This window comes from Plectropomus leopardus, chromosome 16 (assembly GCF_026936395.1).
Source record: "Plectropomus leopardus strain MGB_pleo_1.0 chromosome 16, ASM2693639v1, whole genome shotgun sequence".
Classification (NCBI taxonomy): Eukaryota; Metazoa; Chordata; class Actinopteri; order Perciformes; family Serranidae; genus Plectropomus; species Plectropomus leopardus.
In genome coordinates this window covers 21,233,597-21,249,931 of record NC_142191.1, presented here as the reverse complement: position 1 = coordinate 21,249,931, position 16,335 = coordinate 21,233,597, and the positions used below count along the sequence as shown (strand labels likewise).

Genomic DNA, 16,335 nt, shown 5'->3' with positions numbered 1-16,335 from the left:
AGGGTTTTTTTTCCTGTGGCACAGCAGTGAACATAATGACTTTGGAAACAGAATATTAGCCAAAAGTCAAAAAATTAAAGTAATTTATTTATTTTTAACATTAAATGAAGACATAAACTAGCAATCTTGCAACACTGTATCAAAACACTTTTACCTGGCATGGCGGATGTGTGAGAGCAGCATGAGCAGGTGGGCGAGGCGAGTGTACTGCTGGCGGAAGGTGAGGCCGGTTTTGGCGATGGCCCACACCAGAGCGTCCGTCACAGCGTCCAGGAGACGTAGCAGCTTAGAGCGACTCTGCAGCTCATCGCTGCCCTCTGAGGAGCTGAGGCACATGTCTGGTAACACACAGACATGTTGGCTTTAAAGCTTGAGTGTGAAATGTTTGTCTCAGTCCTCTGGCAAGTGAGAGTAATTACACAAATGCTGTGGAAACATGCTTATAACATATGCATGCAGGGGAGCTCGCTGGATCTCTGCCACCCCAAGGAGTGCTCTGTTTAAGTATTTTCCCTTTTTACTTTTATACAGCCTTCTTTTTTTCTGAGACATCCACTGCAGAAATGTTTCCTGGACGCTGCTCTGTTACTGTTTTCCTGTGTTTGTACTTTTAAGTCGTTATTAGCAATGATCCTTTCCACAAACTTTCGGCACCATTCGATCCCTTCGGCCAGCCCCGACTTTATTTATTTTTGTTTTTGTAGTAAAATAAGGAGACATTGTACAGATTATTTTATATCTATTTTTTTAAAAAATGTAATTCACTTTTAAAGTGAGTAACAGGAATAAATAGAAACAAGGTATCTGACAAACGTTTAACTCAAAACAACTCTTGCAAGCAGTTAGGACCACTTTTTTGTCAGCTTTATATCCAAAATGTTGTCATGTTGGTGCAGTTTTAGTTTTCTTGAGAGACTAACTCTGCCATATCTCCTCTCATCACCTCAGAAAATGCTATGACATTCACGTAAACAAAAAGAACGTGCCCTGCTCTCCCCCCTCTGACTTCTGCAGACGTTTGATTTCCAAGTTGCCAACACCGGCCATGACTCAGCAGTAAATTGCACACGGCCTGTCAGTCACTAGTGGCCTGTATAGTCCATTGCATATTACTAATGCAGTACAAGTTGGATTTGACACAGTGATGCCGTCACAACAGGTTGCTTGTCCTTTTTAATTTTCTAGCCATTTTGCATAAAATCAAACACATTTGAGCTTGTAGGTGTACAGTTGGTGTACAGAGTTGAATGGATTTCCTATTTTGCTGGTGAAGTCAGGTGTGACTTGACCAGCAAAATGGGAAATCCATTTAATTTTACTAGTTATTTAACATTTCTACACAGCAACAACTTTAAGCCACAACTGTAAACCACTGTACATCTGGTGAACGCATTTTATTTTTACATTCTGGGTGTGAAGGGTTACACAGAGTTCAACCTTTCAGTTTTGTTAAAATGTTTGTTTCAGAGATTTCTTGTTTTGCATCCTGTTAATACACAAACTGTGAAACAGACAAACACTGGAATGACAGAGAGATGGTGCAAAAACATGAGCCCTGTCCAGGTATGCTGGTGGAAGCAATTAAAAGGGACACAGAAACATTAGCCAGACGATAATTACTCCCCGGTGTAGCTGCTCACCAGAGAGGTTGTGACCCTGTTTCTCCACAAACAGGCACTGCCTGTTATTCTGAACATTCAGCAAAACCAATGAGAGCAGCAACTCAAACTATACACAGTGTTCCCATTAGGGTTTTCACTGGCTAGTTATTTAGGTGCTCCCCTTGCCAACCCTGTGCAAAGTGCAGACTCATGCACAGATGAAATCACAATCTTAGACTCCGATCAGACACTCAACCACCGTTTCACACACTGCAGCATCTCTCTCTCTCTCACTCACACACACACACACACACACACACACACACACACACACACACACACACACACACACACACACACACACACACATACACAGAAAGAAAGGACACACTGTAAATAAGATATCTTACAAGATGCTTACTTACTGGAGTTAAGGAGGATCATGGCCTTGAGGCAGACGTACTCCTCTCTCTGGAGCTTGAGCTCTCTCACCCTGGACGTGGCAGCTATCAGCATATCAAATATCTCAGAGAAGCCCTGGACACAGTTCCCCTCTTCTCTACCAAACAAAGACACAAACACAACCAGCTATTAATCTGAAGCCACTCTTGATTTTTGACCCACAAGGCTGACTGCAAAGATCCAAAAGACGGCGTTAGAGCAGTAAATGTGTTCAGCATTATTGTAAACAAAGGGAAGCTGATATTTGGCACTTATGTGTAACTGCAGGTTTGACTGAAAAGCTGCACAAAGAGCTAAAGATCCCAGTTGTGAAAAGTTACTAAGTATATTTAAAAGCTTGGACCAGGCCCCCAGAAAAAAAGAATGGGCTTTGAAGCCAATTTCCGTTGTGGTCAAACAGATCTACAACTTCTGTGTCCTTCATGTGATGCCACTGAGCCCAAAATGTCTGTTTCCCATAAGCCTACATTGTAAAAGAAACATCTGTAAATCAGTGGATGAAATTGTTTGAGCGTCACCACCCCCATGAAATGACTAATTTAAATAATCAGAATTTAATCATCTGGGTCCAATAGCATTTCCACAGAATAAAGACAGGGTAAAGTAAAAATAATGATTGTCAAAATTACAGGGTTTGTTTTTCAATTTTTGATACTTTCTTAAATTTAATTTGTAAATGAGTTTGTTTACACTGTGGGAATACTTTCATTATGCAAATTAACTTAATTTTTCTTAGTACACTCGTGGATTACTTTGAGCCGTGGGCTGCAGAGCATGCACTGCACTATTTCTAAGGACATGATATGATAACAAGAGCCAGTACAAAGGAAATGCTGTTTTGCATAGTGTTAATGCAGTTCCAATGAGAGAAGTCAGGACACTTCGTAACAGCTTTTGAAACAGATGAACACCAACAGATATATCTTGTTGAAACCAAGCAAGCACAGATGTAGGCAGAACCGCTCGTTTACAGTCAGTTTCTAAATGACAGTTCTCTAGAGGAGTAACTAGTTTGAACTCCCACATTAAAAGGAAATAAAGCTACATGTTTGGTATTTATAACCAACATCAGATCATAATAGGCCTTTCACTGAATGTGAGAAGGATGATTGATGATTTCAGTTTGTACACAGGTGGCTGCTGAGGCACTCAGTGTACTGTATTTTCAAGGCAGACACTTGTATTGATATTGGTAAAAAAAGAAGTTTAAAAAGAAGTATAACATGCCAGCTCATGACATTTTCCATCAAGGTCAAGGAAAAGACATAGGACATATTTTGGACTATTTGAGCAAGCAAAACAGTTTTAAAACGTTACTAAGTGTGGTTGAAACTGCATCACATGAGCACGTTTTGTGAATTACATGATTATAAATAATATGATTGGCAATGTCACTATGCTGATCCTGACATCTTGCCCAATTTGTGTTACGCAGGAGTAACACAACAGGGATGAGAGGGAAACATGATGGCTCACTTGTTAGTTACCGCTAGACACTAGACGTAGTTTACATATACTGTTATGCCGGTATATCAGATTTATCTATGCTGGTCCACTCCAAGGCAGGATGTGACCCACGGGAACATCAACTGAGTAGGCTCGCCTGCCAACTGCTGGAGCAAACTCAATTATGTTCACATTTACATTTGTTCCCATTACATTTACACATTACATTTGTGTGTTTGATGGTTTATTCTAGTCGGCATACTCTGGCTGAAAAAATGTTTTAAAAGGGGCGCCTAATTGAGAACCTCTGCCCTAAGTCACAGTTTGTCTTAAAACCAAATGGGTTGCAGTGTATACTGTTGCAACTGTAACTTCACTGGCTTTTACTGTCAGTAAAGTTTATGGAGCATGGGAGCATGAAACAAAACAAGCTTCACACCAAAGTCAGTATGTTTACATGCACAGTTTAGTCGAGCTACAGTTATAGCTCCACCATTTAATTGGACTACTATCCTTGTCCCAGAATACATACTTATTGACAGAAATACGTCCAACTCCGCCACGGCAGGTGGACATAAGCCCCCTTTCAGCTAAATGCAAAAACCCTATATTATTTATACAGTCTTTGACAGCATTACCTGGGTAAGTTAGTCCCATTTGAGAAATTCGAGAAATTTAATTTAGTATGATTTCAGTTGGCACAACATGCTTATATGTATTTTAAAAGTCCAGTTTTAGTTGGACTACCACAATAATTAAGTAAGTAAGTAAGTAAATTTTATTTATATAGCACCTTTCATAGATAGAAATCACAAAGTGCTTTACAGTAAAAACACAGTGCTTCACAAACAGAATAAACGGTGATTTACAAAGGATAAAATACAACACAGTTCTTCGAAATAAGGCAAAAGAAAATACAATATAAACACCAAGTTAATAAAAGAGGTTAATTAAAAGCTTGTCTGTATAAAAGTGTCTTTAGCTGCATTTTAAAGGAGTCAATGGAGTTTGTGCAGCGTAGAGCCAGTGGCAGAGAGTTCCATAGTCTCGGTGCTACTGCCTGAAAAACCCGATCACCACGAGTTTTAAAATGAGTGCGTGGGACGAACAACAAATTCTGGCCTGCTGACCTCAGAGCACGAGATGAAGAATGTGGTTGCAGCAGGTCAGAGATATATTGTGGTGCTTCACCATGTAGGGCCCTAAAAGTTAAAACTAAAATTTTAAAATGAATTCTAAAATGTACTGGTAACCAATGAAGAGAAGCTAAAACTGGAGTGATGTGTGACCTTCTATTTGTGCTAGTTAAAAGTCTGGCTGCGGCATTTTGCACTGTCTGGAGACGATTTAAAGCTGACTTATTTAAACAGATAAAAAGACTGTTGCAGTAGTCCAGACGTGAAGAAACAAAAGCATGCATAATCATCTCAAGTTCTGCTTTTGACACCAGTAATCTGAGTTTTGAGATGTTCCTGAGGTGGTAAAAACAGTTTCTGACCAGCTGTTTAGAATGATGCTCAAAAGACATTGATCTATCAAAGAGGACACCCAAATTTCTAACTGATATTTTATCTGAAAACCCTAAAAAGCTTATGTGTTTTTTGATTTCTGGGATTTCCCTGTCTGGAGCTATAATCAAAGTTTCTGTTTTTTCATTGTTTAATTGTAGAGAATTATTTTGTAACCATGTCTTGATGTCTGTCAGGCAGTGTATTAAACTAGATAATTTATGAAATTCAGAAGCTTTGAAAGAGCAGTATATCTGGATGTCGTCCGCATAGAGATGATAAGATATAGCATTAAAACGTCTTATAATTTGCCCAAGGGGAAAAATGTATAATAAAAACAGAATCGGACCCAGAACGGATCCCTGGGGGACCCCACAGGGTAGGTCCGCTGTATCTGACATTATTCCTTTTAGGCAAACACTGAAAGATCTCTTAGATAAATAGGATGTAAACCATTCTAAAACAACACCAGTAATGCCAAACAAATCTTTTAGCCTGTTTAACATGATACCATGATCAATAGTATCAAAAGCAGCGGAGAGATCGAGTAGAACCAGAACTGTGTACTCTCCAGCGTCTGCTGCCATCAAGATGTCACTAGAGACCTTCAGTAAAGCAGTTAAAGCAGTAAAGCAGTAAAGCAACTTTCTCTAACATCATGTAACTTACGGAGTGAGAGTTGGCATTGTGCTGTGGGAGGCAAAAGTGGCCAATTCTAACCAGTTTTAGATTTCAGAACACAGCGTTTGTGATAAATACTTTGACCACAACAACTATGGCATTTGAAATACACGCGGCTTTATAAATGCAGGTAACATTCAAGCTAGCATCCACAGTAATAATGACAATCTGTCAGAGACGTGAGATGTTGGTGGTGGTACCTGCTGAGGCTGAGGTCAGGGGAGAAGATAAGTTTCCCTGGATGGTCCACTGACCTCCACATCAGTCCGATCATCAGAACCTCCAGCCAGCAGCACTCCAGCAGGTGCACCTGGTCCAAGAGGCTGAGCTCTACGAACCCTGAGGAAAAGATCAAATTGTTTGCAACTGTGTGCCAACAGCAATTCTCAGCGGATGACAAACAGCGCCTGTCTTTTTAAAACTAATGCTGAAACAATGAGTTGATTAAGAAGACACTTATTATGCTAAATAAATAAATAAATAAATAAATCGCTGGTCCCAGCATCTCAAATGAGAAGATTTTCTGCTTTTCTATCATTTTAAATACTCTGATTTTAATAACTTTGGGTTTTGGACTGCTGGTCTGACAAACAAGCAATATGAACACATCACCTTGGGTTCATGGCAATTGAAATGGGCCTGTGCTGTTATCTGATTTCAGTGGAGCTATGAGTGATTCAAAAACAAACATGTCAGTTTAGGGTGAGGCTTGGGGTTTCTGTGTTATAATGTCTGCCTGAAGCACAAGAAGGGGACTTCAGTCTTTCAGGCTCTTTGTCCAAACTTCCATATTGTGCAGAAAAGCAGTCTGAATTAATCAGCGCAGCCTTGACTCACACACTAAATAAGGCAAAGACAATTACAGTGTCTGGCCAGGACAAAATCATTAACTCGGTTGTACAGCAGACAGAGCTGCTCAGCAGGGATGTTCAAAAAGATGAGAGGCATAAAAAGCATCATTATATGAATATTATCAAAACAATTTTGTCTTGATGCATTGTCTTGAGGTATTTTGTTTAGATTTAAAGGAGCTGCTTCGACATTCATGACATTAATATAGCAGCAAAGTAATATTTGCTATGAAAAGATGGAGTGGAATAATGGTGTCCCGAGCGGAGAATGATATCACGCTCCTTATGTGTGTTGTAATCTGAGCTCCCCCCCCCCAAAGTAACAGTATTTGCTCTGTTAACACTGTTGCTGTTGTTAACGCTCTTTATTGAGTTATCACAGTTCGCTTCTAGCTGCTGTCTCAGCCACGTACATGTTGAGAACCGTGTGCAGACAAACTCAATCATACCTATGCTCTGAACGTAGAAGTGCAGCTCACAAAGTATTTTGTCATTTACTTTGAACTCCTGTGTGCCTTAAATATACTTCATTGCATTTGGCATAGAGGGAGGAAGGTTCAAAAATTAGCTTTTTCTGCTTCAAATAAGCCCCACCTACAACTTTCCATCCAGTTCTCTTTACACATCCATGAACCAAGCACCCAAGCTAATGAGACACAACCTGCTAACTAGCACGTTTAGAGGTGTTGGTAGGTGTACTTTTGAGCTTTGGACAGAGCGAGTCTGTTTCCACCTGGCTCCATTTCTGTCTTCATGCTATATCAATAAAGTTAATCACACAATTGCTTTCACTCAGTGCTTTCACTCTGTAAAACTACTGTTATAAATAGTTAATTGCAGCACAATAAAGAAACAAGCAAAAAAGCTGTCAGTAAGGGATACACTCCTAATTTTGGATGATATCTTACTCTTGCTCTGACATAATTTCACTTATTGTTTTGGACAAAAAGCATTGCCAAATGAATATACTTTTTTTTTTTTAACGCAATGTCACTGAAATTTTCCTTTATTTATTTATTTTTAAGGGTCCCTAGATACACTGACACACACCTGGAATCTTCTTGGCCCAGGTGATCATGTGAACCAGCTCCTTATCAGCCAGGTTGGTGAGCGACATCATGATGTTTGCTTCAGTCAGCGGCCCCCCCATGTCCTTCATAAGATAGATCTCTGGCGGCTCTGCCTCCATTATTCGCTCAATCAGCTGCTCTGGGGTCAGTGCAGGAGGCTGGGGCACGATTAACGAACCCACCACTGGTCCTGTTAATACCTTTGGTCTGTTAGACCGGCCCTGTGAGGACAGACGGGTCATTCGCCTGGTCTGGTTCCTGAAGTTTCCACGCTCCTTTCGTATACCTGAGACAAAGATAATGAGACAAACTTACAGCCTTTAAAATGCAGGTGATATTTGCCCATAAAGCTCTATAGAACGTGTCCATTGTTTTGTTGGTTGTCATCTTTGTGGTTTTGTTTTGTTTTTAGGCTTTTTAGCCTTTAATAGATAGTTCAGTTGGGCGTGAGGAGGAAATTTTTGGCAAATTTGAAGAAATTCCCTGAAGGTGTTCTTGAGATTTTGCGATCACGAGAATGGGACAGACAGTCGACATATGTTTCAATAAAAAAATAAATGCAGCTGGGTGAGTTGGAAACAGATTCAATAAATAAGTGATGACAGTCATTGCGCAGGCTACTGCACACTCTCTTTGTTATCTCTAAATGGCTTTTGACATGCTTATGTCTGCACACAGCACTGCTAGCAGAACTCTTCCAACAGCACATAACTGGAATATTAGCTGTTCAATTTGCTCTACGTCCAGTGTGCTCTCTGTTATTATGCATCCGTTGTTTTCCTTTGTTCGAGGTCTTAATTACATTCTTTTTATCAGTTATCTCATTGCAGCCTCTTTTTCTGCAGTGGCACTTGATAATTAGAGTATCTATTGCTAATCGCTACAAACCAACTCCTAATATTCACACAACAGTAGCAGATGGAGCATATGAATTTGCATTTTCTTTTTATTTCTACGAAAATAATTCCTTCAGCTTCAGCAATCACCAGCATGAAACCATATAAACAGCAACTTCTGAAGAGGAAAAGAAGGGCAAAGCTAACACAAATAATTGAAAACACTTACCACACTTGGTCATGCCAACTTCACAGCACTTGCGAAGGCGACACGCCTGGCAGCTCTTACGGCGGTTCTTGTCTATAGTGCATTGATTGGTTGCTGGGCAGATGTAGTCATTGTGTCCTAAAGAATTAAAGTCAAGAAAGACATTGTAAGGAGTCAACAGACTGTGTAGACTGACACATTCCTGAAAAATCCCACAACAACTAAGCACCGTATTGCTACAAAATGAGCACCTAATGACAGGTTTCTAGTATTTTTGGATCATTTCAAACCACTTACTGTGGTTTCTCACCTACAGTGAGAGTTCAACACATGCTTTTACGATGTAAGATCTTGTACCACAGTTTGCGATTTTATAAAAACTAAATCTACAGCCGTGCTTGTAGTTTTCACAGGCTCCATACAGTCAAAGGTTTAAGCTACTCACAGCGACAATGTTCTCTTTCTGCTAATTCTCAGGCATTATCTTTATCATGTTCACCATCTTAGTTTAGCATGTTTGCATGCTATTATATGACATCTAGCACTTATCACAAAGTAAAGATAAAGTTCATGAGTTTATGACCAAATACCTGCAAAACTTAAGTATTTGGCAAACAAAAATGTTGACACATGATGATGTTGATGGAAAAATTAAAGGAAGAGTTACGGGATCAACAAAGTTATTACAATTATTTTGAGGGGGGCATTAAAGTGTGTAACAGATTTCATGGCAATCAATCCTACAGTTGATGATAAAACTCAGCCGAAACGACAGAGATCAACCTCTTGGAAATCCATCGTGTCAAGCTTCAAGTAATGCAAATGCATCAACAGCAGTGCAAACCAACTCAGCTGGCAGCAGGTGTCGACATGATGTCAGGAGGATGTTGGATTCTATATGTCAAACGATTTTAGAATTTCATGTGCGTACGTTAACATTATGGCATTTTGCAGAGATATGGGTTCTCTCTGCTCTGTGTACCTTAAGCGTGAATTTTGTTATTGTACGTCATAATGGCATTGGCATGAGACATCTGAGGGTTGGCTTTCGGTACTTAACTTAAAACCAACAAAATATGAATGTCATCTGTCGTCAGTATTCTATGTGGCGTTGGCATTAGACGTTGTCCTTACACTGAATTTTGGACACCTCACATCACAATCCAAACTCAACCAAATATCAACGTCTAATGATGTTGGTGGCCAGCTGGGAATCAGCATCCTGTGAGATGATACTGGCAGCGATGATCCTGGTTTAGGTGTGTGTGAAGACATAGACAGGCAAGTGTTTGCTCAAAATAACAATGGCTGTTCCTACAAAGTGACACTCCACTGTTCACAGATTTATACTTAGCAGAGATGCTGCAAAAGGATCTGTGACATCCAACTGAAGAGTATTTCACTGAAAGAAGAACAAAAAACAACATGAAAAGTTTTTTTTCAATAGAGAAGTGTTTTTGCTCTTTGTTGACGGCAACAGTGATAGACAGATGGTTTCTCCAATCACCTGGCATTTATTTATTTATTTTTTTTGTGCCTGCCCTTGTCCAGACAGTTTCCAATGATAAGATAGGACCCATCATTTAGGTACCATTACTTTAGTACCAGTTTATTGAGTAGATGTTGAAATTCTTTTCTGGACAAGTTAAACCTTTGATAGATGGTTTAAAATGTCAGGGAATCTCACAAGTCAGTAGGATTCATCCTCTAAGGACCACAAATATCTGTATAAAATGTCATGGCAATCCATCCAGTTGGTGTAGATGTATTTTTGGTTTGGATGAAAATAGTGGATTGATAAAAAGGACCAACATTGTCATCCCAAGACCCGCGCTGTAAGCATGCCTAAAAAATGTCTACTTGGTATCTGTGTTGTATCTCTCATAAAACACTAAATGACTCACTATGGCTGAGTGGATTGAACACCTCTGACAGTCTCAACAAAAACTAAACTTTAAGAGATTCACCGCTGCATGTACTCCTGTGATGGCGTCGACCTGTTTTTTCACCATTCATGAAAATACTGTATGTGTTTGTGTCTCACCTTGGATGCTTCTCTTGAAGAAGGCCTTGCAGCCCTCACAGGACCAGACGCCATAGTGGTACCCTGAGGCGTAGTCATGACACACAGCACAGTAGTGGAGGTCCGCCTTCCCGCCCGACGACACCACGGCCTCCTCACTCTCCTGAGAACGCCTCCTCACACTCTTACTACAAGAGAAGTTTGAGTAGTCATTAAGAAATCTGTGTACAGAGCAGTTTATTATACTGCGCTGGTTGTTCCATTTTATTTAATCATTACCACATCAGTAGTGAGATTAAAGATGGTGTGGGTTACTGTAACCTTTGTTACACAGGTAATCATTGAGAGGGACGGGAGATTTTTTTTTATGATGATTATCATTCTGACAAAAATGGTTTTATTTTGACAAGGAAACCAGGATATTGGGGTTTTTTTTAAATGCAAGTGAGAATACTGACAAGGGCTGAAACAATCAGTTGATTGAGAGATAAATATCAGTAATTTTGTTTCTTATTTCTCATCTAATTCTGTTAACTGCTGTATGGTCTTTTTGTAAAAAGACACAAATGGTGGGTGATGTATTGTGAGCTTGTTGTGTTTTGACAATGTAAATGGTAAGAAAAAATCCAAACATTTTATAGGAGAAAAAGACAATGCAGTAATAAAATCTTGGTTAATATTTTATCAGTGCTGCATGGTTTCACCGTTTCACCGTCTCTATACTCTTGATGCATATAAAATTGCAGAGGCACAACCTGTAGTTCGAGCAAAAGCAAGGAGGTGGGCGCAGGTGAGATGGAGGAAGGTTTACCACAGTTCATTATCACATAATACCCATATGTTATAATAAAAAGCTGGTTGAACAGTGGAAAGCACGGCTTTAACTCATTTATCATCTAAAAATGCTCATCATTTGCCTTTTGCCAAATGTGGGGCAGTCCTGTCATCTAAATTCTATACCATTGTAAATTCAATATTCAGGTGGTTTTGAGAGTGTTTGTTAGACAAAACCAGCAATTTAACGACATGACCTTGAGCAATGACATTTTCAATAATTAATCATGAAAATAAACAACAAATTAAGCGATAATTAAAACTATCATCAGCTGCAGCTATTCTGCTGACTGGTGAAATTACAAAGTCTTATTGTTCCAATAGATATGACACACTGAACAACAAGACTGTGGTTCCTTGGATTTTACTTTAGGTAAGATATTGCATTGCAGTTAAACTGGATAATCAACCAGACTTGCAGAGAGACTAGAATGATTTTCACTTATTCGCCAGCAGGGTGCATTTTTTCAACAATTAAGATGGTGACATCACAGGAATGATTCGCCTCTCTTGTTCACCAGAAGTAGTTATTGCGCTTGGCTTCATTAACTTGGTTCTGTAAAACATGCTTTGCTCTTCACAGTTGTTTTGTTCTCTGTCAAAATGGCTTATACAGCCAATGAGAAGAGGAGTAGGTGTATGAATGCAAAACCAAACTGGCACCACCAGCAGTATAACCTGACAAGCACAGGGAAACAGGTCGAGTTAGCCCCGACAGCTCATCTGATGGTGTTGAAGTGTTTGTTTTTTTCACTGATGCATCATAATGCAAACCTTATTTGACATGGATTTTAGGTGGAGTCGATGTTGATCATGATACGAGGTGGCTTATGGACATGGCTACCAGGTTAGGCTAGATATGTTAGCTGCAACACAATCACATTAAAAGATTAAAAGCATCTTGCATTATTCTTGTGGTCCGACAGGTTTTTGGAGACAATAAGGAGCGCGCATTTTGTGTGAAGAATTTTTTTGTGTGCGCGCAGGGTTATCAGATGCCACAACCTTCCACTGAATGTTGGTCATGCACCACGTAATGTGAAAGGAAACCTCATACCTGAACTTGAATGTAAAGTTCAGGCATGAGGTTTCCTTTTATTTTCGCCACTGTCGCCGGACTCCATGGGAACAGGTCTTACCACTAAATTTAGTCTGATATTTGGAAATTGGGATTTTTACTTTATCTATGATTCTTTGTATCAATCAATCTATCTGTGACATGAAATCATAAGAATATGATTTCGATGAAATGCAATCACTCAGTTCCATCAATTTGTGCATGCAAAACAGTGAAATATATCTCATCAGAACTCTCAAACCCCATTGTATTAACACTTAACTAGTCTGAAGTAATGTGTACTCAGCGCTTCTACTGAATAAGCATTTTTTAACATCGCAAACTAGCTTGTTTGCCGATGACTGCGCCCTACTGCTGAAAAGGTGAAATGCTCTTTAGTTTTTTTTAGCAACATCTGCCAGAGAGAAGAAGTGATGCACCATCCTACCTGGCTGTTAACACACTGTCCCGCTGCGACAGCTCTACCCAGGGACTCTGGATTGGCTGCCCGTGCTGAGGCCGAGCCTGGGAGTGATGCAGTGGTATGGGTGGGCCAACATGGCTGTGGCTGGGCCAGAATAAGGAGGGGCTTATTGACTGATGGACAGAGGGGCAGTCTGAGATGCCAGCACTGGCATAACTGAAGATAGCTGGACTGTAAAAAGGTATGGTGGTGAAGTCGTGGCCCAGGTCAGTGTAAGGGGAGGGGATGCAAATGGGCTGGCTGTTTTCCATGGACAAGCAAGGTGAAGAGGAGCCGAGGACAGGAGGAAGGACACGACTGCCAACTCGACTGGAGTCCACCTCCTGGAGCTGGAGGAGGGGCTGATCTTTCTCTGGAGGGGAGGCAGTGGCCATCGTAACTACACGCTCAGTATCACAAAATTTACCACATCATCGGCAAGAAGTAGAGCCTGGAATAAAGTTTTTCCCTGATATCAATTTCACCGTGTGAAGGTCATTATCTGAGTACTGTCCCTGAAAATAAAAGCAAAGACCAGCGGATCCACCTACACAGGTCGAGGCTGTTGAAAATTAAACATAGGCTCACATCATAAATTTCAAGAGAAATGTATGACCCATTTAAAGCTGTTGCTGGCTTTAACAATGCTCACGAGCGCTGAAATTGATCACATGATCAACCTGACATCAAATGATACAGAGGATAGTGAACACAGTCCATCCATGAGAGAGCAGGGGAGATTTTCAGTGCTCAGTCTGAGTCCAGCCATGAGCGTCACGTCAGAACGTGGAGCCAGAAGTGGGTCAAGCTTTTCAACCTGGACGATGGAGAGAGAAAAAAAGCTTGAAGCACTGAAACACTGGTTGATAACTTCACTGGTAAAGTAATATTTCACAAGTTTGTGAAATCTCATCATCAAAAAACCCAAAAAATTTCATTCATCATGCTGAATTGGTGGAAAGAAGTTTAAAACTGTTTAAGGCCAAAACTCAGAAACACCAGACTATTGCTATATAAGAATTTCACTTTTCTTAAAGGAGTGCAGTGTCTGAAAAATGACAGGAGGAAATAGGAAAACAAGATTTAGAATGTACTGTAGACAGAGACAGCTGGTAGATCAATGACCACACACGGGCATGCGCATGCGCGCGCACACGCACACGCACGCACGCACACACACACACACACACACACACACACACACACACACACACACACGCACACGCACACACACACACACCAGAGTAAGGACATGTTAGTTTACTCTTACAACATCAGAAAAAGCAAATCCAGCAGAGTTAATCATTTCTGTGTGATACGAGTCTGTCTTCAGTCAAAGTTGGTACGCATTGTCTCCACCTTTCTGGCATAAAGCTCACTTCTGGAAGTCATTATTCACCTAGAAGAAAAGGGGTCCATTAATCTTCCCAAATGGCCGAGAAATGTGTCGGTTTGGCTCATCAACAAAACTCAATAAACCGTTGGAGTATCTGGAGTCTTGTGCTGTAAGCGTAAAATGAGCAGCGCTGAAAATTGGCAGTAATTAAACTCACAAAGCTGCAACGAGAACAGGTGACCTTTGATTATTTTGGATGCCCTGGAAAGCACCAAAATGTATTTTTATTTTTATGATATCACATTAAAATGTTACTGGAGAAATCACTTTTACAGCTGTGAAAACACTTTGGGAAATGGAGCTACACATTACTTTCATCGTCAAACTTTGACAATCATCCTGATATTTCTTTTGCCATGAGCTGATTCTTGAGTTACTGTATGTGAAAGATATGGTAAATTGCGTCAGATATATAAACTTAACATAGATTTGTTTCATTTTTCTCAAACTACTTAAATATTCAATAAATGTGTGTTTTTGTTCCTTGAATAACAGATCAAAGACATGAGAGAAAGGCATTTTTCATTGCGTTTGCTTCACTGAAGAGACAAAAACGCTGAATGTCTTCTTTTACTTTGTTAACCTAATAAAGATACAGCTTTTCATTTAACTTTCCTGGTGGTCTTTTGCACAAAAGCTGTGTTTCTACTTTGAAGTTGACAGGAGAAGGGAAGATGATTCAAATTAAGCATGTGGGAAAAACATATAAAACATATTACAAAGTGAATATTACCGCAGTGTGTTTTAGCTGTATAGTAGTTGTATGACACAGCAGGCAAAACTCCTTTTCAGAATGATTTGATTTTGGTTTAAAAAATGATTATTTTTTATTAGCAGTGAGTTGAATGGTAACAGGAGTCTCTGAATGAAGAAGAGGCATAAACTGTACAAAAAACAGGTTTACAAATGTTTTTACTGCAAACTGTGAGTGGTCACTGGGAAAAAAATTGGAAGCAACTGGTGTTCCTAGGGGACAGGCCTTTTAAACCTTGAGTTTGGCATTATGGCCACTGCCGTCTTGAATATTTGGAGCCAGGAGTTACCATATTTGGACAAGAAGCTGAATCAAAGGTCACTTAAAGCTGCCACACCTTTAATTATGCATAACTTTAAGCCTTAATAATGGCTAATAAATGGCTGCATTGTATGAAAAAATAAATTCCTGTTCAGTTATCTATAAAGACCAAAACCATTTTTGCGTGTGTTGATTCATGTTTATTTCTGCTGCACAGTTGGGCATTTTAACACAGGGGTCTGTTGGGACTGACTTGCTTTTGGAGCCAGCCTCTAGTGTCCAATCAAGGAACTGCAGTTCTTCACACCTCTGTATGGGCTTTATTTTTCAACCCTGACGGTTGCTGCTTGGAAACAAGGTCACCTTTAAGATGGACAAAAAACATCCTGTCATGCAGGGGTAGAGTGTGTTATAAAATAAATAGCTACATTTGGGATAATACATTTTAAACTTACAACAATGTGTATAGAGACACTTGCCCTCCCCACAGTGTCTCGATGCACAATGAACCCAAAAAATTGACTCGAGTTGGAGATGCTGGAGAGCAAATTAGTGCTAAAAAGGAGAGTGAATCATTGTTTTACACTCATCAGGTGGACACAAACACAACTGCAAGTGAATGCTAATGTTAGTCTGTATCTGCTGTGGGTGTAATAACAAGGCTAGGTATTCAAAATAGGGTTATTCAGCCTACCACAGTTTTTATGGATATTACAGATGATTGACTCAGTGATTCAGAGAGATTAGCCTTCACGCACGCACAATGAACAGTTTAGAATTACATTGTTGAAACAGCTCAAAGGCAACAAAATATTTATTCACTTAATGACATTTGGTTTCACAAGTTATCAATATCTGGCTGACAATATTGAGTGTGTCTTGGC

General features: G+C 39.9%; 1 protein-coding gene across 5 annotated transcripts in view; it reads right to left on the bottom strand.

The window, feature by feature from the left end:
• esr2a (estrogen receptor 2a) overlaps positions 1 to 16,335 on the bottom strand; it is a 58,330-nt gene that overhangs the window by 4,084 nt on the left and 37,911 nt on the right. For 3 of the 5 annotated variants that reach the window (XM_088089629.1, XM_088089628.1, XM_088089627.1), the window contains 7 exons: positions 13,026 to 13,857; positions 10,708 to 10,874; positions 8,685 to 8,801; positions 7,600 to 7,905; positions 5,899 to 6,037; positions 2,027 to 2,160; positions 155 to 338 (listed from right to left, as the gene is read on the bottom strand). In XM_088089629.1, the coding sequence (XP_087945755.1) occupies positions 155 to 338; positions 2,027 to 2,160; positions 5,899 to 6,037; positions 7,600 to 7,905; positions 8,685 to 8,801; positions 10,708 to 10,874; positions 13,026 to 13,435 (1,457 nt within the window). In that variant the 5' untranslated portion in view covers positions 13,436 to 13,857. The remainder of the gene's footprint in view (positions 1 to 154; positions 339 to 2,026; positions 2,161 to 5,898; positions 6,038 to 7,599; positions 7,906 to 8,684; positions 8,802 to 10,707; positions 10,875 to 13,025; positions 13,858 to 16,335) is intronic. The other 2 variants (XM_088089630.1, XM_088089631.1) reach the window with 2 other exon arrangements.